The 24,352-nt window shown below is 35.4% G+C and overlaps 1 protein-coding gene across 1 annotated transcript; it reads right to left on the reverse strand.

The window, feature by feature from the left end:
* Positions 1-3,716: 3,716 nt before the first annotated feature.
* Positions 3,717-24,221, reverse strand: DOCK2 (dedicator of cytokinesis 2; the record flags this gene model as incomplete). Its single annotated transcript, XM_010075873.1, has 11 exons — positions 3,717-3,858; positions 4,512-4,582; positions 12,749-12,857; positions 16,379-16,513; positions 18,411-18,511; positions 18,762-18,851; positions 20,175-20,272; positions 20,362-20,545; positions 22,933-23,036; positions 23,112-23,184; positions 24,123-24,221. Coding segments are annotated over 11 exons (1,206 nt in total), but the record flags the coding sequence as incomplete, so codon positions are not given.
* Between the last annotated feature and the right edge of the window lie 131 nt (positions 24,222-24,352).

The raw sequence follows: 24,352 nt of genomic DNA on the forward strand, positions 1-24,352 counted from the left end.
TACAGGAATAGTTAAAATCAGTATCTATAGCTCAATTCCGGTAATAATAATTAAACTTAATGTTGCTTAATTAGAAATTAGTGTTCCTTCTACTTTTTTTTTTCCAACTTTTTTCTTAACAGTCCTGAAGGTAAAAACAATACCCTTCTTTCTAAATCTTTAATTAGGCTACACAGAAGAGAGAACACAGACTTGATGCTGATTTTACACTATCATTTTAACCCTAAATATTTTCGCAGTTGACCCTGACTTTGACATATTTGAAATCACAGCATGGACTTACAGATGGATCTTTACAAGAAAAAAAAAATAAATATCAACCATTATATTCCTTGTGAAACATAGGCATCTTACAACACAAACTTTTACTTCCTGACAGATCATAACCCACATAACAAACTCAAGCCTTTAGAAAGACGTATTCTCAAGAACTTAAAAGTTTAAGTCATTATCTTCCTGCTTTTTTCAGACAGAAAAGTTCACTGAAGAGTCTAGCAGGACAATCTTAGAATGTTGGGGCACTGCTGTACAAAAACATAACATTACCAAAGCACTTGCATTCGCTTCACGCTATGTTACACATGCTACATTACAGTTGACCTATTTTATTTCACTGGTTCTGATTAAATTTAATATTACAGTATTTAAGATCATAATCTAATTGAAAAGATGCCATAGTTTAAACCTGCATATAATTAATAACACACACACGATGCTCATAGCACAGGACTGACTTATTGACAGTTTTCCTCAGCCGCACCTCAAAAATTTAGATCACATTTATATGTGCATTGTTTACTATGGAATAAATCTCAGATCTGACTTAAATTTTTGCTTTTCTAGACCACCAATGCATGAACTACTGATACTTTTCAAGCAGTGAAATGAAAGAATCAGAATATTTCACAGGTAAAAATCAGTAACGTACACATGAATGTTAGGAAACTAGTCTAATTACAGGTGTGTCCAAGTACCTATCTTATTTACACAACAGTACAACAGAAAGAGTTCTTCAGTTAGGAAAAATAAATTACTGTAGTCTCAGCATTTCTTCTGGCATCTGGCAAATTAACCCCTACTGCTAACATATGTCTCTTGCTGCTGCCCTTCCAAAATCAGTGAGTGGTTTGCATATGCCGAACATGCAATAGCTATGTCTACAGCCACAGCAAGCAGAGGACCTGGATTTCGAGCCAAGAGACTGAAACTCTATTCCTGCCCCTGCCAGTGACCATCTGTGTGACCTACTTAGAGTATACTCTTTGGAGTAGACCTCACAGTGTTCTGCTACAGCACAAACTCTTAATCAAGAGTGGACCTCTAGGGAACACAAAGTCAAAAGCAGCAGTGTGAATACACACACATTTTATTATATGTTCAAGCATTTTATACTAATTTCACACCAATAAAAAGCAATTCTCCCAAGGCTAACTGATTTACAAATTTCAGCATAATGTCAGTGAATATTCCATGGTCCGCTTAGAATAAAAATCTAGCTCCAAATACTATAAGGTCAGAACACTAACTACAATAAAAATGCATGTAGCCCACTCTTTTCTCCTCTGGAGCATACATAGATATGGAAGAAAGGAGCTGTGGGGTGAACACTAAAAGGAATAAGATGCAAGTCAATAGAACTGTGAAGCACACAGGTTATTGTATGCTCAACTGTTTTACTTCTGGATCTTTATTAGGGCTTTATTCCTTATTGTATGAGCATGGCACCTCTTGTCCTGACCAACACTCCTGATATATGAACCAATAACAAAAGTATTTCAATGAGACAAGTTTCTTTGAAGAAAAATTATCGAACCATTGTCATTCCACATCAGTGCCCGCTCTTATTCTCTGTCTTCTAAAATTCTGAGACAGAATGATAAAAGGTTGAGTTTTTCTTTCAGAAAAATAGTACTTGACTGGAGACTAACATATCACGCTAAAAGCATAAAAGGCAAAAGGTAGATTAAAACAAGTAATACCCTTAGTACCAGTAGAACTGGAATTGCCCCGTCACTTTAAGTCTAACTGTTCTTGCAGAGAGCAAAGCAGTGGGTTTACTGGAGATGAACCAAAACTTTCATACCATGTAGGTATATAAAATAAGATGAAAGTTTAGACTGGTATTTTATATACCTACAGGTTGCACAGAAGATCATTACTAATGCACCCATACATCAAAAAAAAGATCATACCTTACACTTTGTCAGTATTAAACACAGTCAAGGTAACTGAATGAATTCTAGTAAGATCAAGAGTTCAAGACAGTGCATTACTTTAACCCAAGAGTCTTTCAGTTTTGTGAGAGGACATTTTTCCTTCTGGTCTAAGTGCTACTCACCACAAGAAGCAGAGACAAAACTAAGACTGGCACTTCTCACCTTGGAATCAGCAGCAGTAAAAACAACTGGTAATGCAATGACATACCAGTCTGTACTTATTAAATAGAAATGCATTGAACAACCAGGAAAAAAAATGTGAATACAGAATGAGATCTGTTTGAAAATTAACCAGTTGGATCTGCTCTTAATAGCCTGGATCAGTGTCTGCAGGTACCCAGGCTATAGCTACTTAAGTTCCACTGATTCAAGCAACCTTGAGTCTTACAAACAGCTAAAAAAAAAAAAAAATCACAGCTGATGACCATGAAATCAACATAAATATAGGTTAAAATACTATCTAATTTATTCTAAACAATAAAACCATGTTATCTTCTTGATTTTGTCCAAGAGATCTATAATGGTTTCTAAACACAACAGGCACAGCTAATTATTGTTATAGCTTAGAACATACATCTCAGTCTCAAATCAAATGCAACATAACTCTTAAAACGAAGCTGAATCTTTATCTGTCCTGGCTAGTTAGAACTGCAGTACTCTTTTGGCAATAAAGAGGAATGACATGAGCTCACCAATCCTCATGCTCAGTACCTATTTGCTACACCACTGTTGTGCCACCAAGTTCCTAGAATCATTACCCACAAATTTTCAGAAACTGGAATTCTGACAGAATGGTCATCTGAGTAGCTTAGGTGACTTTCAAAGTTCTGAAGGTCTTCTACACAGAAGTACGATGAGAGAGAAGCAAGCCATCCAGTCCACAGGAGAGGAGACAGAACACTTAACAGTGAAGATAAAGTCAACTGTGTAAAACTGGGTTTCTCTGCTAGGACTCCTTCAGAAAAAATTCCTTTTCTGTGATGATATGAAGGAGAACTAAGCACAAGGCCAATATAGATATTTCAGTACCACTTATCACTCCTGTTCTGAGCGTGGAGAAAGACACTAAGTTCTGAGAAAGGTTAAAAAACATCATAATTCCTATAAACAGAGATGTGGCATTGCAGATGAGCTATAATACAGCACAGACTTTTTTTCCCTCTGTCCAAGCAGAGGCCTTATATAACATAAGCTGTGTTCACAAGGTTTCACTTTATGTTCCTATTTCACTGTAGAGCTTACAAATGGGTTGAAAAGATATATATAGCTCCATCCTTCTACCATTATATCACAGGAAAAACACACAAAACTGTTCTTCTGGGACCCACTCACTCCTTGTTCTAGGCTAGCAATCACATTTTGCACAATAACCATCTTGTAGAAAGAGGTGTATCCTCTCCAGAGGTCAGACTTCTGGCATTCACACTCTCACAGTATTAGTTTTACTCAATTTCAAACATGAATTGCACAAAACATACGTCAGTCAACATATTCACACCTCTATATTTTAAGCCTTAAAGGCATTTTTTGTTTACCTTGTTTTTTAAAAAGGTTGCCGCGTACTATTTCCTTCATGGACTGCACTTTCTGCTTCTGCAGTTTCACTGGCGGAATGCAAGTATAAAATTCATATAGCAGTTGGCTGCATATAAAGGAAAAGTATCATAAATACCATATAGATGAATTCACCATGTGTTAATAAAGACAGAAAGAACAAAAGATCACTTATTTCTAAAACTATTTCTTTTCAAGACTTGGATTTATCTACCATGTCACAAACATTGACAAGAGATCAGTAGCATGTTAAAAAGAAAACTTTCAAGAGATACAAGATGAGGATGAACTAGATTTTGGCCATGTTTACAAATGTTTATTACTTTCCATTCTTTTCAATGGAATAGATATTTTTGTGGGTGGTAGAGGCAATTTTTCTTTGTCTGACAAAGATACTTGTTTCAAACTGCTAAAATCAGATTCTGTTTTCCAGAACAGGGCTTATACAAGAGAGGGGTTGGAAGAGAGAAAGAAGAAAAAAGAAAAAGAGATAGATTGTTCCACTTGCTCATTTCATTCACCAAGTTACTGCTTAAGTATTGGGTCTCCATAATGAATTCTATCATTATGTAAGTCAGATGAGAACTTCCTGTTAAAAACATATGCCCAGAGTTCCACCACTGTTTTGATCAGTACAAACTGCCATAGCTTTGTTTAAGCTGATCAATAATTATTTTTTTCAGCAGCGTTACATTCTATACACTATGTAATACATCTACTAAATGTTCCAAAGCAGCTCACCTCAGTAACTTGGCATCAAAGACCATCTCAACATCACGAAGAACTGATGGTATGTACTTCAAGGCAGCAACCTGAATTGATATATGAATTGTGTTAATTTTGTATTTTCTTCTCCATGTACAGCACACAATACAAAGCACACCACTGAAACAGATGCTAACACACACAAAAGATGAATTTTGACTTCTTACTGCATACTGAAATTTTAAATCATATTTGAATACTAATTTCACCCCAAAGTACTAGCCACACAAGGGCTCTTATGCTGAGGATATGCAGAGGAACTTACATTCAATTGTACCAAGTGGATCATACTCTTTGTAGAGCTCTGGAAGGGCCAAGATCATCTTTGTAGATCATATTCTCTTCGTAGGCCACTAAGACTGTCTCTATAATGCAAATACGTAAACCAAGCACTGATCAAAGGAGGAGCTCTTTGATCATACTTTGTATTGATTCCATCCCAGAAACGTGCCATGCAGGAGGCAGAATTCAGGATAACAGTCATCTATCCACCTCAAAGCTACACCTTCTGGAGTAGATGAAATGGAGAGTCATCTCTCTAACCAACCATCTGCAGCTAAGCTATCTGATGGTTTATCTTATCTATTGATTTTTGAGGTATACTTTGACAACAGAATAATCAAACCTTGAAATATGACAAGGGTAAGAAAAAGACACACATTACTATTCTTACATGGACAAGAGTACTTAAGCAGGTAATTTCAGGCGCAAAATCACCACTCATGCTTAAGGCTAACATCCTTAAAGACTAACTTGCATCCTTAAAAATAACAAAGTTCCTTTGTAGGTTCAGAGCATTTAGCCTCTATAATACCTTTTGAAAGCAAACATAATGAAAAAATCTTGCAAGAAAAAGCGAAAATGTTAAACATATTTAACGTTTCCTGGACCACTGCCCACTCATTTCTCTTCTTATGCTTTACATATTAAGAGCTGCCTGCAATGATTTTTACATTCACAAGATGAACTGTGACTTAGCTTCCCACTAACAAGCTTGTACTTCTCAAATACTTTACATATCCAAAAGGATATGCCATACTTCTTGGCTGAGAGCTGTAATAAATTCCAAGCAAAAATAGTCTCTGTGGTTTTAAAAGTATTTTTGGTGAAGTGCTATATAATTTGTCAAAAAAGAGAATGTGGCCACATTGATACAGGTCTGAAGCAGCACATCAGTCTCTTCCTTCCCTCCCATCTTCCTATTTCAACAGGTCACCTACAGTAGGCCCTTTTCATAGAAGTTCAAATCTGCATAAAGATGCTATCCAATCACTGACTGCCAGAGAAACAATATCTAGAGACAGTTATTTACCTAAAACAAATTAACTGTTCTCTCTGTTCTTATTTCAGATGAAAACCAGAATGTCTTGTTGCCAAAATAAATTTTTACCTATCTAAAAAAAAAAAAAAATCTGACAATGGCATACATTTTTTATTTTTGTGCAAAAATTCTTAGCAAAAAGCTATAGTTAACCTCTGCTGAAGAAAACAGAAATAATCATATCAATTATGTTTGCATGCTGCTAGAAATCCAACCATAGTAAAGACAATAAATATACACAGTTTCAGTTTGGCTAACTTCTGCTTTGTCCAGATAATGAGAATTACAAAGGTAGCAACAGCTTTACTTCATTGTGTAATTTTAGAGTGTAAATTTCTTCTGACTTTTTGCTGAAAACTAAGTTACAACATTGTGAAGTCTTCTGTTACCAATACTTCATAATAGGCCTGTTCCTGCTTACTGTCTTTTCTTCAAGGTAATATGGTGCATGCTATGGGACTGATTAAACACGTTATCTAATAAATGCATGCTGAAATTGTACAATTTCTTTTCACTCAGAATAGCGGAGTTTACTGCCCACCTTGTAAACAGGAGTAACTCTTACTTTATGCCATTTTTTTATACGGACTGTAACAAAACAGTAAAGACCACACTTTCTGTTTTAAACTAGCAAAGCACAAAACCCAACCAAATTTTTTTTCCACTAGCTCCTGAAGTCTGTAATCTTTTAAGCTACAATAAGGGATAAGCTGAATTAACTACAATCAAATATGTTTTTAAATTATGCACTACTGCTACACATCGTACAAAGTCTAAAAAGACTGTGAATCTGTAACCAATGGAACACAATTCTTGACTACTTACATCTCATGAAGTAATTTAAGTTACAATAAGATAAAACAAATTATTTAAACCTAGAATAAGCTACTAATTTAAAAAATTATAAGAAAGTGTTCTATACTGCACTCATCTTGAACACTCATGCTTGCCCAGACACAGGCTTAGCATTGTTTTTAAGTGAAAACACTCCAGGTTTCACTGTTACATGCTTTCAAAATAACACTCTAAAATCAGGTTCCATTTCTCACACTGTGTTTCAGAAATCACTGCTGTAAAGAAATTTTATAGTTTCTATGAAGAAACAGCAGAAGGCAGTGATTTCAGCATGACAGGGCAAAAAGCTACATCTTGTTAATAAATACGTATGGCTATATGTCACAAAAGATTCTCCTGTCATTTGAATCAAGCTCCATACTACTCCTAACTCAACCATTAAGCCAAATACTTCTCTCCTCTAAGAGAAACTTTAGAGGAAGTTCACAAGTAAAGCCTTCCTGAATCACGAGACCCAAGTCTTCATCTGACATAAACCTACACAACAACAAAAAAAAAAAAATCTAGAGAACCACCTGGAGCCCAGAAAATCTCATAGGACCAATTCTGCCAGAAAGCACTACCAAAATCTGTAACAGAATCATAAAACAGGAACTGGAAAAAAAAGTGCTGATAATCCATGGGAATCCTATACCAACTGAGTGCTCCATCTGATGCAAAGCCACACTGGTCTGGATTTCTATAAAATGGAGTAAACAGGGTAAGATATCATACTACCATATGCCTGCTATCCTTCTAAAACAAAACAATTTTAATTTCTTGTGCCACTTTCATCCCTTTCCTAACAAAAAAAAAAAGGGTAAGCAACACTGGAATTATATCAGACCAGAAATAATATCTTTTTTGGCTCCTGTGCAATGAATTCTAACTCAATGTAGAGATAACTATCACAACCATACTGCATGCAGTCAACAAGTCACTGAATCTCAGCCACAACACATGATAAAACATCTAACAAACCATTAGAATTTGCATTTCCTAAGATTTTACAACTTGGTTTCAAACAACAGGAAAATAATTTGAACTATCATACAAAGATTAGACTAAACAAAACTTTTATGAATGAGCATTGCAAACGCATAAGTTAAACACCTGAAATACATACTAGTTACCTCCAAGCATCAGTATTTCAGCTTGTTCAGGACAATAAATTTACGCACACAAATGATGAAAGACAAACTCCTTGTTAAAAACTTAGTCTCTTCTGGGGATAGGGAGGTTAGAATAAAGACAATCAGAGCACAGCTTTCTTTGGCTATCATTTAGGGCTCTCATTTAGACCTTTTAAACACCATAAACCTATTGTTTTATTTCCATGCGTTTCTACATAGTAGCCAGCTTTTTTTTTTTTTCTTTTTCAATGAGAACTATTCAGGTCCTGATTCAAAAAGAACTCAATCTGCAACAAGGGTGTATCCAGTATTTCAGACTGGCTCAATGTTGACTCAAGATGCCTTCAGATAAAGTCATTCCTTAGATTTCATCCCTACATTCATACACAATCCTGGGAAGGTCAAAGGAATGTTTGAAAGCTGTGGCCACTTCAACAAAAAGATTTTACCTTCTACTGATCTCAGACATTATTACCTCCTTGAAATAGGTTGGGGAAAATTTTTATTTAAAAAAAAAAAAAAAAAACACGACTGTGAAACACTAGGGCTATTTAAAACACCGTACAGGTACCTGTGGTGGGCTAGAAACTCATCTTAGGCCCAGTTTTACTTCAGCAAGGTGTTGTTCCTTGATCTTCACCCAGCAAATGCTATATGAAGATACTGTACAATAGCAGCCACTGAATTTCATTTTGCATCGAGTTCCAATTACTGTGAAAGATGTTTGATAAAGAATAGGGCCACCCAGTGGCCACAAAATACTTCAAACAGTACTCCACCCGGTCTTGGTCTGCCTGCCTTCCCACATATTCCCTGTTCTGTACTTACACAAGGAGGGAAGTGGGAAGGATATAGCTACCATTCCTCTGCACAGCTGTAGTACCAACTGAAGTACAATAACAAGTACAACAGGTATAACCCCTGCATTCTTTTAAACTCACAAGTTTCATTTGCAATAATGGCTTCAAATGATGCACTATGGACACAACTGAGCACTGCCCTTTAATGATGTCATTAATATCTCCTAGTAAACAGTATAAGATGTTTGCATTCTTCAGGCCTTAGAGATTATTGAGACACAGAAAAACCCACAACATTGCAGAAAATTATTTCATACATATACAATGCACTGTTAAATTTACTTTAACCTTTAGTTCAGACCAAGCTTATTTTCTTAGTTGCCCTCTTCTGCAACATTACATTATACATATTCATTAATTTCAATTGCCTATGAGATTAAAAGATCATTCTAAGAAATCACCGGTGCTCTGTTTCTTAGTCTAATTTTATTTGCTATCAAGGCAACTTTAACAGTTGCCAGTAAGACAGTTTAAGTTTTGAAATTATTTTTTAAAATAACTACAAGAAAAATCAGTGAAAAATCTCTTAAAAGGAGCAATCTTTACACCCCGTACATCCACACTGATATTCATACTAGCAAATTTATGACACTCCAAATCTCGACTAAAAGGAGCAATCTCTTGACAAAGTAACATCCCAGGATCTGAAAACAGGTCATTCCCAGTTCATGTGGTTGCTTGAAACATCAGGAAATGCTTTACACAAGCAAAATTAGGATATTGAAGTTATAATCCTAATTGCAGTAAAATTACTTCATGCAATGCTGGAGTTGAGAAGCATTCTGTCTGTTACACTTAAACAAAAGAGGTAACTTCACCAATTCCAGATGAAAAAAATAAGGGGGCTAACTTACATGTAAATTTCCCATTTACCAACAATAAATTAACAATTCAGTCTTCAGCTGTTGAAAGCTTATATAAACAGTACTACAAAACAGAACCAGATATCTACCCTTCTCAAAGCTCAGGCAGTAAAATAAGTCAAAGCATCTATTAACTTCAGCAAACCTTAGAACAGGAGATTAAAAAGCTAGATTTTTAACTTTTTATACATTTATGCAGCATGTAATGGATTAGAAGTTAAGATATCACCCGGAAGATAAAGTTAAATCGAAACAATAAAGTGCTTCTGGCACTGACTATGCTGTTTCACATGACATTTAATTTTACAATCTTTTCCTGACTGAATAAATATTCAACACATGTCTGAGTATGATTGCTATCAGTAAAAATGATTGGGAAATTCCTACCAACTAAAATACAGTTCCAAGTTAAAACAAAAAAAAATAAACAAACCACCAAACATTAGTAGAGACCAACAGACATTTCAGGTTTCTAAATAATTCATTAAATCTTCTAAAGCTAAACCTCATATGTATTTGGACAACGAAAGGTGAAATAAGAGTTAATAATTCACATTAAAAGGCTCTGCAAACTAGTTCATTTTAAGTTTCCATATCCTGAGAAACCCAATTACTTTAACTTTCTTGAGGGCTCCTAAAACTTTCTTCTCCAATATCTTCAGAGTGTAATCCATTAGAACTCATTCAATTTATCCTACCAACCTATGTTCCACTTTAATTCATAACAACGATAATTTCAAATGTGATAGGTTTAAGGCTGTTTTGATATTCTGATTACTTGACTATTTTTCCAATAGACTCTGTGAACTTTCCTCTCTGAGTACGCAAAGCGTAACACCTGGGGATTCTTCTGTGTTTGGATTATGTCCTAATAACCACCTGCCCCTTACCCTGCAAAGTTAACTTTGTACTACTACTACATCTACCACTGTCATCCACAAAACTTAATAAGGGGGCTGGGGAGAAGGAAATCACTGTTGGTTTTAGGCAGAGAGGAAGACTTGCGAATTTATTTCTACTCCTTTCTGCTCCATCTCACCCAATGCAGAAATTATCTTCATTTTTCTGTCCTGTTAGGGACAACACCCACCAGACAGGAGTCTCATGTATCATAATTGAAGTCTCCTGCAAACAGGCACAAAAAACCTATTGTTCACTGTGAAAGCCACTATGACCGACGTGCCTATGGAGTTGGGATTTTTTTTCCATTTGTTTTCTCCCCAAAAAACTTATTTCCAGAAGCAAGACCTAATCTACAGTGGGACGCTTCTCATTCCATGCGCCTACTACTGAATTTTTGTACCACTAACACAGGAGTTTTTATTTAATGTACGTCAAGCAACACTTCGCTAGGTTTCTTTCAGGAACACCTTTGTATGCGTTATCAGCAGTGGGGACAACAGCAGAGTTATGATATAACTCAGCAGCTCAGATCTGCCATGACATGTTTCAGCTGAAAATAAAACTTACAGTAGCTGGTGCAGCTTTAGAAACTTAAAAGCCCACTACTGCCTCATGGTTATGAATAAATATGATCCATTTTTCACAACTGACAGCATTCATTAGAAAACAAAAATATTAATGTTTAAGATAGTATTTGAGCAGAGCATAGCTGTTAAATAGCTAGTCTATCTATGAAACATGTTTATGTGCTCATTACAATTACCAAGACTTCTTTTGTTTAATCCTTCTAAGAGATGTTCAGTTATATTTTCAAGGTTCTGTTATTTCTTAAGAGAATCAGCAAAGATATATTATATTTTTGCTAAACAGTTGTAATATTAAGAACTACCACTAAATATGGAAAGATGGGAACCCCAGTAAGCACAATCAACATTCACCAGGACATCCCATGCCATACTGCCATTAGTGTTACAATACCACCTGTTTTTAAACACACTCATCAGGCACTTCAGAGTCAGGATTGCAACTTGCAAACCCACCAACGTGTCCCAGCAACAGTTAAGCAAAAAGAGTCTTCTACAACTATTTCTTGTGACTCTCAAGAAGAAACTACCCTCCTCACTAGAAGAAACACAGATGGACAATCCCACACAACCATTTTGACATTAAGTCAGGGAGGCATGCAGCGACATGACACGCCTCTCCTGAAGAACATAAAAGCCTCCAAGATCTAGTTGTTAATTAACATGTTAATACAGTACAAGTACCACAAGAACAAACACTATTATATAAACTGTCTCCTTCAGTACTACTTTATACTAAAGCCCTTTTTTCTTCTTCCGAAGTTTCTCCTGCTTCTCATGCAGTGTCTTTCAAAACATACCAACTATTCCCAGGAAGGCCTCTACAGAACTGTCAAATAACAGAGTATCTGAATGATTTTCAAATGCATTTAGAACATTACTATAATCATGGTATTATACAATTCAAGTAGCATTTACTTTTTTAGCACTTTGTAGTTGCACATTAACACTCTATGCGAAGTGTCAGATAATACAAATCTCAAGATCAGCCATCTGAGGATTTATTCAGGACAGTTTGTCACTGGCTATAGGAATCAAAACACAAAACCAGCAGAAAAGTCAAGCCCAATGAGTTCATAATAAAGAATATATGAAGCATCAACTTTGCACTTGTCCAATAAAATCTTCTGCTTCCTACTTTATAGGAAGACTTGATAGTTTTCTATTTTAATACAGAACTACATACAAATTATTTGACATTACTCATTTTAATAGCTCCTTCTTTTCTATTTTTCTTAAAACATCAGACTCCAAAGTGTTAGAATAACTAAGATCAACGTGAATGGGAAACCCTGATCCTATTTTCAATTGTTTAAATAACACACCTCCAAAAGGCAGATACTATAAAGTTTTCTTTTCAAACTAAGATCCTGGTTTAGCATTATCTGAAGAAACTCAAGAATTAAACATTCACCTCCCACTGGAAGCTTCACTTCATTAGAATCCTTGAAATATTCCAGCATCTGTGTTCTGGTTCTTTTACTCGCTACGTTCATAAAATCATATAAATGTATCTTCTCCTGACCTTTTCAACTTAGGCTTCAAACTTTATTATACAACTTGGTCTTCCAAAAAAGGTGAATTGCAAAACAGGTACAAAGGATAAGTTTCCTACGAGTGTCTTTTCCTAAATTTAAAAAGAACAAAACCAAAAAGTCCACAAATCAAAACAATATAAAAAAACAAAACAAACTTGTTCCCAAGCACACACCAACCTGCAACAAAATGGCAGTTTTATGTTGGCTTTTCATCAGGTTGTTGATGGATTCAAAGAGTCTCCTCATAGATTCTTCAAATTCTGTTTGTTCTTTGCCTTCATATAATCTGTTGAGAGATGCATTGAGTTATCCTTCCAGAATCAGAACGTTTCATAGTCCTAAATGTACCAGATTTCACATTACCTTTAAAATATATTTTATAAGTTGATCCCATATTATGTACATAGATATTTCACCCATGGATCATATCTGCTGTTCACTGTATTGTGCAGAAATCAACATAAGAATTTTCAATTTTTTAAAAGCCTCTAAAGAATGACACCTCCCAGATCTGAGCTTATAAAAAAAAGTAATTTCACTTTCCAAGTGGCTTATATGCAAAAAAAAAAAAAAAAAAAAGTGATTTTTTTTTCCCACTACAACAGAGCTACTCTAGGATATTTTTCACATATTATCAGTTTCCTTTTTCTGCTGTTATTGCCACTTTTTCAAATAGCTATTTTACCATCCCCATTAACCAGCCTGCTTTTTGAAAAAAGTCTCTACTTAATGGTTCAAAAGTTTAGAAGTGCATTTAAATTAAGCTCACTCTATTATTTCTTCATTCCCTGTCCCAAAGTTTTAACATTTCAGCTTATCTCTCCCGTGTTGTAATAACTAACGTGTAGCTAGTAATACTCAATACTGCTTACATAAACAGTAAAAAACACTGATGACATGTTAAATTAGTTACCTGAAACAGCTGTCAAAAGTCAAAGAAAAACAAGCTAAGAAAAACACTAAGACAACAAGAGAAGCCTTGAAATGTGTGTAGGATGCTGTGAACTAAATGCTGCACCTCCGATGTACTGCCTTCTCTACCAGAAGAGAAAAATCCTTTTTAAAACCATGTATTCCAGTGTCATGTGCTTTCCTTTTCAACTTGAAATGGAAGTCCTTAAGAGAACTAAAGGCAAATTAAGAGTTTTTGTCTACAGCAAGAAAAAAAATCCAAACTGCTATTCATACAGTGACAGGCAAGAAGCTTTGAGGAAAGGAAAACACCAAGAGGCACACTATTCAGGCCTGTAGCCTCTGCACTGTTTAGGTCCATGCTTGTCAATGAGATTTAAGTCAGTTAGTGAAAAGAAACCCCAAGATCCAAAACATGACCTGGAAAGTGAAAAAACTATATATATATATATATATAACATACATGATGCACATCCTTACTGACATGTGATAGCTGTATAAGGTACCTTCAAACAAATAAGCTTTAGTACAAGCACACTTATCTCCTGACTCATGATCTAGCTTCCACTTAGACACAATTTTCTGTGTTAAATTTCAATTAAAATCACTTGCTCTGAAAGCAAATTTTAAAAGATGACTAATTATTTGCTTGGAAACAACTTAATCACAACAGTGTACACGAATTTCACCATCAAAAACAACCTCAGGCCAAGGAAAGGAGGAAAGCAAACATTTCATGTTTTCAGAGTCTGCATTATGTAAACCTTTGGCTAACACATACCATCTTTCTACAAAACATAGTCACTGAACAAACAGCTGCTAGACATAACCTCAGTTCAGCTGACTGGAGTAAAAAGGTTTTTGCTTTCATTCCATCTCTATAGCTTCAACAGGACTGAATGAATGCAAATTAAAGTAGAATATGGTTATCTTCCATGTATCTCCTTGACAAAGACATTTTAAAAAGCCTCCAATTTTGTGTCTAACATTGTAAGTCATTATTCATCTCTTTCCTACACAATTTTCACTTTGTAACATCTTTTACCTTTCAACAAGGCATCTTAGTTTCTTAAGCAGCCCATCAAATTAATGAGAATGATCTAAAGAGCTGTCTCAGCTCTATTAATTCAAAATATTTGTCTCCAAGAAGGTTAATCTCAACCCTTGAAAGTGAAGTACTTTAACCATAAATCCTAACTTTTCTCCTGGGAAGAAAATTCCATTTTTTTCTATACTTTCTTCCTTTTCATGACCAGTCTGACAACAGGAAATTGACTGCAAAAAGAAAGACCACAACAGCTATAGATGGATATACAGTATCAGATGATGCTGTTCACTGCTTAGTTATTTTTCCCAGAGGCTACCATTTGCAAGAGCTATTACTGCCTGTAACAATAATTACCCAACTGAATTTAGAGTTTTAGACCTCCAGTTAAGGCATTTATAGGGAAAACTAAAAGGAGTAGATACATATAAGCTAATCACTTGAATATGCAACATATTGCAATAACCTAGTTTACTACAGACTGTCCAATCTACACTTTTTGCTGCTAGCTAATACTAGGGATTAAAATGGAGACCAAAGTTCTCCCTGCATCGAACCTTGCCTTCTGACCTTCATTCATACAAGAAATTTTCCATAATCCTCTACATAACGCTTCCCAAAACTCTAAATGTTCCCTTTGCCATGACACCTATTAAAAAAATAAAATAAAGCTTTTGAACTACTAGCTATATTCTGTTCTTATGAGCACCATCTCGTTCCTTACACAGCTTTTCACCTTCTTTATCTGTACCCATCTCTAAATTCCTAGAGACAAGAATATTTCTAAGGGACCGTCTACCAGCAGCAAGTAACTTCTGAATCTACTCCTACTTCAACCAAAATGTCATAATTCAACAAATATATTTAATTTTACAAAACTATAAACATACCCGTATTTTTTTGGAAAAAAAAAATGGCACTGGAATAACAGAGGACAAATTATATTAGAGCTCCTACTAAGCAAAAGACAGATAAAACAGAACACCGTTGTGTTCTGTTGACTGCCAACCACAAACATAACATCCAACCACTCAGTCTACCTATAGTCCTGAGTCTGCCACTGCATATCTGCTGCCACAGTATCTTCAGCCATGTAGCAGAGGGAAAACAGAACAAATATTAGCGGGAAACCAGCTAAGGATAAATGGAAAAAGATGAAGCAGAAAAGAATAGAGGAAACAGAGCATGTGGATGAGATCTGTGGGATATGGTGAGAATCCTTAAGGGCTAGGGGAGTAAGCAGGGGACACCAGTGCCATAGTTTAGTTTTTCTCCTTCCAGCTTTCGTGTCCTTTATGCTCCTCATCTCCTTTTTCCCTATACCTGGATACCTCTTGTAAATATTACACCTCATTTGTTTGGCTGAGCTATACATATCTAATCCATTGAGTCTTTCCTATAAATTCCTTGACAGGAGATCTGAAGCTCTAAATTCAACTGGGCAGTAATTACTGAAAACTACATTGTTCTGTGCATGGTCTGAGCTGCTGAACACCATGATTTCAAGGACAAGCATCAAGCTTCAAGCCATCTGTCACAACGTTTGGCCATTCATTGGTCATAGGCCAAGCCACCTGACACAAAGAATAATCAGCCTTTGAAATCAGCTGGTATTACTAAATACCTCTCTAGAACTTACACTGTGAATCAGAAAGCAGATTTTTGAAGATTCCCTCTCCAAAAAACTATCTCAGCAATGTCTAAATTTTAGGCCAGTTGCCAATTTTTGGTTTTTTTGTAAAAATGAAAAATACAGTTCTGTTCTGGAATCATTATTTTCCTGTTTTTCAGGTCTACTTCTATTTCTGATATTGGACTGCTATTTAAATAGCAATAGCCTGGGTACTTACTGTGAAAATAATGTCCTTGATCTAACAATGAACTTGAAAACATATTCCAGTGCTTTCAGAGTTCTTAGGATAGGTTCACATTGCTCCCCTCGGCTGGAAGTATCCAAGTAAGTCTTCAGAACAGTCATTAACTTCCTAAAGTTAAAAAACATGTTTAAAATATTTTTAAAAATTAACTTATCTAACTTCTTTAGCTACTCTAAATACATGCTTATGCATAGTCAAGCACACAAAATGTACTGCATGTGTTTTTGCATTTATGTCACACAAATTCTATCAGCATAAACAAATGAGGAGCAAATTCTTAGCTGCATAAAGAAAGCTATCTTAAATCTCAAAACAGCAGCATAACTTCAGACAATCCTGGAAGCACTTTTACAGAAGTTTATAATATTTACGCACAAGGTAACAAAACGTTACTTCTGCCTACCTATGTTAAGCAGTGATTAACCACCACCACATGCTCTGAATTAACTACATGTAAATAGTACAATATTCTGGTACACAGTAATATCTGCTAAAAGTATTTATTTCATTTAAGCACTCCCTTTCCTTGTATCCAAAGGTAATTTTTTTGCTCAACACACAACCTGCCAATAAAGTGCAAAAGCTCATCTAAAACCAGGTCCCTTAATTTATAGTTTCATATTCAACAATTCAACTAATATTAACAATGTAATCTTGATCTTACTGCAGCCATAAGAAGAATAAAATAAGGGTAGTTGTTTTTATTTCCTTATGTCACTACAAAAATGGAAAGGTACTATCCCCTACACTAAACAAACAAAACCAATCAAGCAAAAAAATGGAAACAACAAAAAAGCAAACCAGCATTTGCATGCTGATGAAACTTAACAGTTCACCAACTGGACTGATGAAACATTAACAAGTGAACACTGATATTTGGAACATACTTGCATGCAAATAATAGCTCAATAATACTAACTTCAGCTTTCCTAGAATGTGAGAAAGGATTGACTGTGCACCACTGCCTTTCAATTCTAGCAAATTCATGTTCTCATGCACGATCTGCGTGACATTTTCTGTCGAGCTTGAACTGGTGCAAATTCAAAATATCCTCAACTATTCCAAACCTTCAGCTAAGGTCTTCCATCTACTATTGACAACCCAAATTAAAGTTCTGCTTCAATCTGCCACCTCACTAAGCTGCCAGAACAAGACTTCAGGTAGATGAAAAAATACATCTGTCCTGTTATAGCACTTCCAAGAAGAGCATTAACTGAAGATGTTACTTTCTTCATAATTACAAGTGATTTTATACTACCACCATCTGTAAAAACCTTTAAATAAAGTAGGAATCCAGTTTTAGATTTATTGTGCAGCATGTCTCCACAGTTTTTATTCTCCCCTATGAATCCATTTCTTCCCATCTGGGCATTATCTGGAAGCTCCAAAAATAATTTAAAAAAAACCAAAACAACACACCATAAGTCTGTCCACCTGCCCACTGGCATGAGCGTGTAACAAATACTAAGAGCCTAGTTCACAGCAGACCATGTAAAATAATATCAAAACTGCAGTTCACTGAACTGAAACCCTCCTGGTGCAACATCAGACCATGAACTGCATATGACGACCTGACAGTTCCCAAACAATTTTTTTCCCCCATGGTTTGTTTGCTGTAAAAGAATATGTGCAAACCCATATACATAGGTTAAGGACATCCTGAACTCCTCACTTAGAGTATTTCAGGTTAAGGGCAGGAAGGCTTTACAGCAAAGTATTTTCTGACAAATTTGACAGGATACAGGTGAAGTGCTCAGACACAGCAAAATCCAAAAAAGAGAAAATGAATGCTAAAGAATCATTTAACCCCAAATGAACTACTATCTGTGAATTAGCTCTACTTATAACTCTATGTGTCTCTTACAGGTAGGTTTGTTTCCAGATAAGCAAACAGCAGCATCAAAATAGTCATATTAATTATTGAGAAGTCATAAACAGGATTTACTTTCTTTAATGTCATGGTGGAGGTTTAGAAAGAAAGAAAAAGAAGAGAAAACAAACTTACTTGTACGCCAACGTTGCACTAAAATGCTGTTGGATATATGCTTCCAAAACAGTGTTAAAATGCTGAAACTTACGGTCTGCAATGAGTCCTATGATATATATCTAAACAGAAATGGACAAAATTAACATTTTTCATGAAGTCACATTTTAAATTTAAATATTAGTCTTCTGAAATATTTCTGATAATGTACTATTTAAGAGTTTTTAAAGAAATTTGCTTTTCGGTCAAATAGTAATATTCCATCTGTTCTGTAGAGATTTTAAGACTAATTCTCTGAAATAAACAACTTGATAGCTCATTCAAAATTATAGGGTTCTTTGACAAATAAAATCCTTCAGTGCTGATTCTTACCAGTGCATCAAAGACAAGGATGTCATACTCATTACTGTGGGAATGTTCCATCATTATGTTAAACAGGGCATCCAGCGTATCCTGGAGAAACTACACAACATGAAATGAGAAATTGGCAACCATTTCAACTTTAGAATCTCACAAGTCAGTTTTCAGATACTAGACTTGGTTTATCTCAAGTTAGAATTTTTAAGCCCTTCACTGAAACATCACTTAAATTTATAAAATATTTCTGAGGATTTAGGCTCTAGTGTTTTTGATTTTAGGAACATACATCCTCAAACACGTGAGCAATCAATAACACGTTTAGCTCAAAGCTTAAGGAAAAGCTAAAAACATTATATAAACAACATAACTACCTAAACTGCATTCCTAGTTCCTTAGTGATATCAATTAGTAGTTACTATTTTCACATACATATGATCACTAAAAACATACTTCATACTTCTGTGGTCTGATTCAAAGGCCACTTTAAACCAAAGGAAAGCACCCCAGTCACTTGGGAGCCAATTTTCTTTTTTTTTAAGTTCTCCTTCCTCCTTCTCTCCAGAGAGGCATCAAATGCTTATATTTGAATAGTAACACAAATGTAATAGACTCCTAATCTGAATACTGGAGGCTGCCTGTTCCCAAAACCTTAACAAGTTCTTATTCATATTATACACATTAAATTAACAAAGCACTTTGCTGGGTACATAATGCACTTTTTTTTTTAAATACCAACACGTACATTAGTATTAGGAACTGCTAAGAAAACACGAAGAATCATTCATCATGTTTCAGACAGACAAAACAGCTGAACAGAAATTGTGGAAAATATTTTATTGATACTGCCCTCATATCCTATCAAGTTTCTAAATAAAATTTTTTGTGCATGCACAAAATTAAAGTTTACATTTAACATATATGTTAAACCTGACCAAACAAGCAATGACTCTAAATAATACTCTTGGTATTGAATTCTCTATTCGTGCACAAAATAAAACAATGGAAAGCAGAAAAGTATCCTAACAAATTAATTACCAGTGAAAGCAGTCAGATTTGTCCAGTAATCTTACAAATCTCCACAGCCTAACAGTAGCCAATACTAGAGACGTTTGGGAGTAACAAGAAGAAAAAAAAAAAAAAAAAAAAAAAGGCTAACACTATGAAGAATCCTGTCCAGGTGCTTGCTTCCTTGCTCCTTTCAAAGAAGAGCTTTGCTTATGTCTTCTGCAAACTATTCCTAACAAAGGAATTACACTGTCTCATAAAAGACAGTATAGCTGACATGCTTCTTTAAGTTCCCGTGTTTACTCCTACTGATCCTCCAACAGTTTCTTTTTCATCTTGAAACTATGTAGCATTTTTTCTGCTACGGAATGAAGGGACATTAAAAATAACCATTACTTGAATGACTATATAAAGATATACCTTTACAACTTCCTCTCCATCCACAATCTTCAGTTTTTCCAGGTTCTCCTGAAGCAGCTCTGGCTTCATACGCCACTTCAAGAGACCTAGTAAGCCCACTAAAAGAAAAGAAATGGACAGACATTAAAATTTAAAATGCGATTTATCATTTGAGCAAATGTCTTTTTCCTGTTTAGAAGATACATACCATTCTGAGTTAACTTTGTAGAACAAACAAGAGTTGAAATATAAAATGCATCTCGGGAGCTTACTGAAAGCCCCCCTATGATGCTTGAGTTCCTGACTATGGTTGCTCCTTTATTTTCTAAGTGTTGACGCGTAGAAGGTAATGTCAAATAAGCACTAGCATCCTCCATTTTTTTACTGTCCCCCTGAAAAACAACATACCATTTCTGACATATTTCACATCACTAGATTTAAAATCAGACTTATTTTGTACTTTGTACAGCAATAAATAAAAAGACATGTTTCTATGGACTTAAATGCATACACTAAAGGATAAAGACTGCCCAAGTCCCAGCATGGCTCATACAGGTAAACTAAGAGTTAATGCTAGTCAGCAAGAAAGGCTGCAATGGACATACAGGGAAAATACTACATCAAAATTATAAAAGTATGTGTTTTAAGATGTAGTGAGGAATTGTGAGAGGCGACATCACTGACAGAGTAAAAGAAAGAGCAGATTTCTGATTAAAATGTCCATAGCTATGGAACACAACTATTGAGCATCACCTTGAAGACTGTACACAGGACACAGACAAAATGGTTACAATAACTGCACACAATTTAAGAATAGAAAACAGGACAGAATAGGAAAAGAATAACAGCATTATTGTGGTATGCCCATTATAACTTAATACCTGGACCTCTAACATAAAATTTCAGGACGGATCAGCATATGTTAAGATCATATATTAGATAATATACTACAGTGACCAAGTGACACAGACATTACGGAATACATGGTTTTCATTAGAATGAACAATACAGAGAGCCAACAGGGATTTTTCCTCCTCTATTTTATCAAGTTGAATGCTACAACCCTCACAGATTTTTTTTTTTGTATCTCAACTTTTGATGCATACCCTAGACAGGAAAGCAGTTTTTAGAGAAAGACAATTAAAAAATCATATTCCTCACTATTTAGAGAATATGACTTTTCTTTAACAAAACTACTCAGGAAAATTTCCCCAATGAGTTTATGAGCTGTCACTTGAAGCTACAACACCATGACAAATCTGACTCAATTGCAGACCCTTAGTCAACGATTGTACATAAACACAGAGTTACAAAACCAATAATCTAGAATTATTTTTTTTTTAAGTTTTGGATTTGTATCTGATTCAATGACTGTAGGTGTGCCGCCTCTACTTCCCATCGAACAAGAAGGTTAAAAATTCACTATAAAGAGACATAGACAGACAAAAGGCAAAACCCTTATGCAGTAAAACAGACAGCACTACTAACTTTTACATTTGTATCAAGCTCGCCAAATAATTACTTCTCAGAATTTCTGGAACCAGAAGAGAATGTTGACTTGCTCTTTTCAACACAAGTTAGACAGACAATGGCAAAACGACTTGAAACTTTGACCCAAAAGTCTCTCAAAAAGATTTAATGCCTGAAGGCAGTGAAACCAAAGTACACTGTTTAAACGACGTGATTTTCAAATTAGTTATTTTGAGAGGCCAGATGTACAACTGTTTAAAACACTTACAGCTTGCAAGAGCTGTTTTTAATACTAGAATAGGGAAACATATGTCAGAAAATCTGTCTATTCCTCCCAAACATAAACTAGGTCAACTCAGTTTAGCATTTCTCATGTCTGCTGTCCCTTAAGGAAAAATTACTGGGTTGATGCAGGATTATATTAGATGGAATTTCATAAGCAACATTAACCAAACAGTTGTACAACATGATCATTATTTTCTTTCTGGTCTGAGTATTTTATCAATGTTAGTATCAACGGAGAGAAGATAAATAACTCTACACTGCCATTAATCTTTGTCAGACTAAACAACTTGATTTAGTTGCATGCATATCACTTGCCCTTAATGTTATGGCAAACTAGTTTACTGAAAAGAGCACTAAGAAATAATTAAAGGAAAATTTCTTCTGTATTGGAAGTGATCTCTGGGTTTTAGTTCCTGATAGACCCTATTCTCCAAAAGAAAAAAAACAAACCCCACAACAGAAAAAATCTGGAAATATCTGTTCCCTCTTCAGTTCACAAAGTCAAAAATCCTATCTGTGTCCAATCAGGGCTAGCCAAAACTATTTAACACATCCAAAATCAAATTCCTAAACTTTTCACTCAGTAACTACACAGAGCAATTTCCAACAACCAATTCCCTAAAATCACATTCCCTGATTATTCACGTGACAAAGATTCTAAATTAATCCAAACAACACCCTTCCCTTCCCCCTTGCCCCCAACAAGAATAATAGTACACTTCAAGATACTGAGCTTTAGCATGACTTCCTCTATACTACAGAAGGCCAGAAGCACAAACTTCAGTAAAAAGAGTAGGAAGAGTAACCATCTCTCATTGTGCTTAGACAACTTCTCTCTCTAAATTTAGAGCAACATTTACTGACCATTGAATAAGTTACATATTTTTTGTTTACATGAAAAACAATATTTATCTGTCATAGAATAATAAAATTAGTCCAACACTAAGAAAATAAACAATGTTGTCAAAGACAACAGTGTGAAAAAAAGGTGTCTCATCAGGGAAAGGAAAAATTGATCCCATACCTTTAGGACTAACAAATCATGGATGCCATCTTGAAGAGTTGTCCCATCCTCCTTCATTAGTCTTATGTAGGCCATTGCAAAATTCTTTTCTCCTTTATCTTTGGCTGCCAAGCAAAATATTTTCAGTTGACTATCCATCAATGAATTAAAATTCACTGAAGTAAAAATTCCTTACTTACACTCTTGAGATGACCTGTGTCTGAACATGAAGCGCAGATGTATCCTTTGCATGTCTTCAATAGGGACTGCTACCTTTTGTAAAATCAGAAAACAATTAATAGAGTGGGGAGAAAAAGCACAAATTTTTATATTATCAACTTTATAGTTCTAAAACTTGAAAGACTCGTAACCCTTTGTGTTCATTCACAGCTTTGCAATTCTTAGTGCATAACACTTCTTTACATTAACTACACTTTTCAAAAGGATCAGGTTTCAAAAGGTTAATGATTCTGTATAAGTCTGAATTACAGAATAATTTTTAAAAGAAACTAGTATATTAAGCAGAAAACAGAACAGGCTGATGTTTTCAAAACAACAACTAAGCTTCTGTTTCAAATGACACACCACCTTAGTGTAATAATTGCAGGCTTGTCACACATGGCAGTCTGGTTTTCAGTAGCTATCTTAAAAAAAAAGAACCATGCTTGCCAGCAAGCCTGAAACGGGCCTTACAAGAAGTACTTCCGGAAGCTTCTGGGCATTTTCCAAGTAAAGACATTACAGCTAGATTGAATAATTACTGCTGTGTCTCCAGAGAAATCCAGTACAGCTTTTTCTCTCTAAAATCGTAATGTTTTGGGGGTGGGGTGGTTTTATTTGTTTTAGTTTTCATTTTTTTTGTTTGAGGTGGTTTTTTTTTTTTTAAATCATCCAATTGAAGCTCCCCATCTCCATTTTTTTCACCGCAATAGAACAAATGCCATATTTCATTTCTGATGAGCCGTGTTAGGACATAAGGTTATCTAAGATGACCTCATTTGCTTTGCTAAACAAAATCTTAACATCATTTTCTAGGCCAAATTTTAAGCCTCAGTAATCATGTATCTCTAATAACTGATGTATGACTAAGGCTCCGTCCTTCTAACCAAGTTATTTTTCAGAAAAAGCTGATGCTGTGCAACTTTTCTGTGCGAGGCACCAAGAAACGAAGAGCAAAAGGCGTGTGAAGAACAGCCCTTGCCACACCATACCTTTAACGTCTCCATCCAACGGGGCTGTTTGACCTGATAGTACAGAACCGATCTATATTCACTCACAGGCTTGTCCCCTGCTCCCAAGCAAACAGCATTCTTACAAAAAGAAGGAAAGAAACAGTGCTTAGTGTCTCATTCATGTCTGTAACCTTTCATGGCCAAAACCACCCAAAGCAGCAAGGCGCCGAGGGACAGCCTACCCCAGGGATCCCGCCCTGCCCGCGGGC

Source organism: Pterocles gutturalis, unplaced genomic scaffold (genome assembly GCF_000699245.1).
Source record: "Pterocles gutturalis isolate BGI_N339 unplaced genomic scaffold, ASM69924v1 scaffold2428, whole genome shotgun sequence".
Classification (NCBI taxonomy): domain Eukaryota; kingdom Metazoa; phylum Chordata; class Aves; order Pterocliformes; family Pteroclidae; genus Pterocles; species Pterocles gutturalis.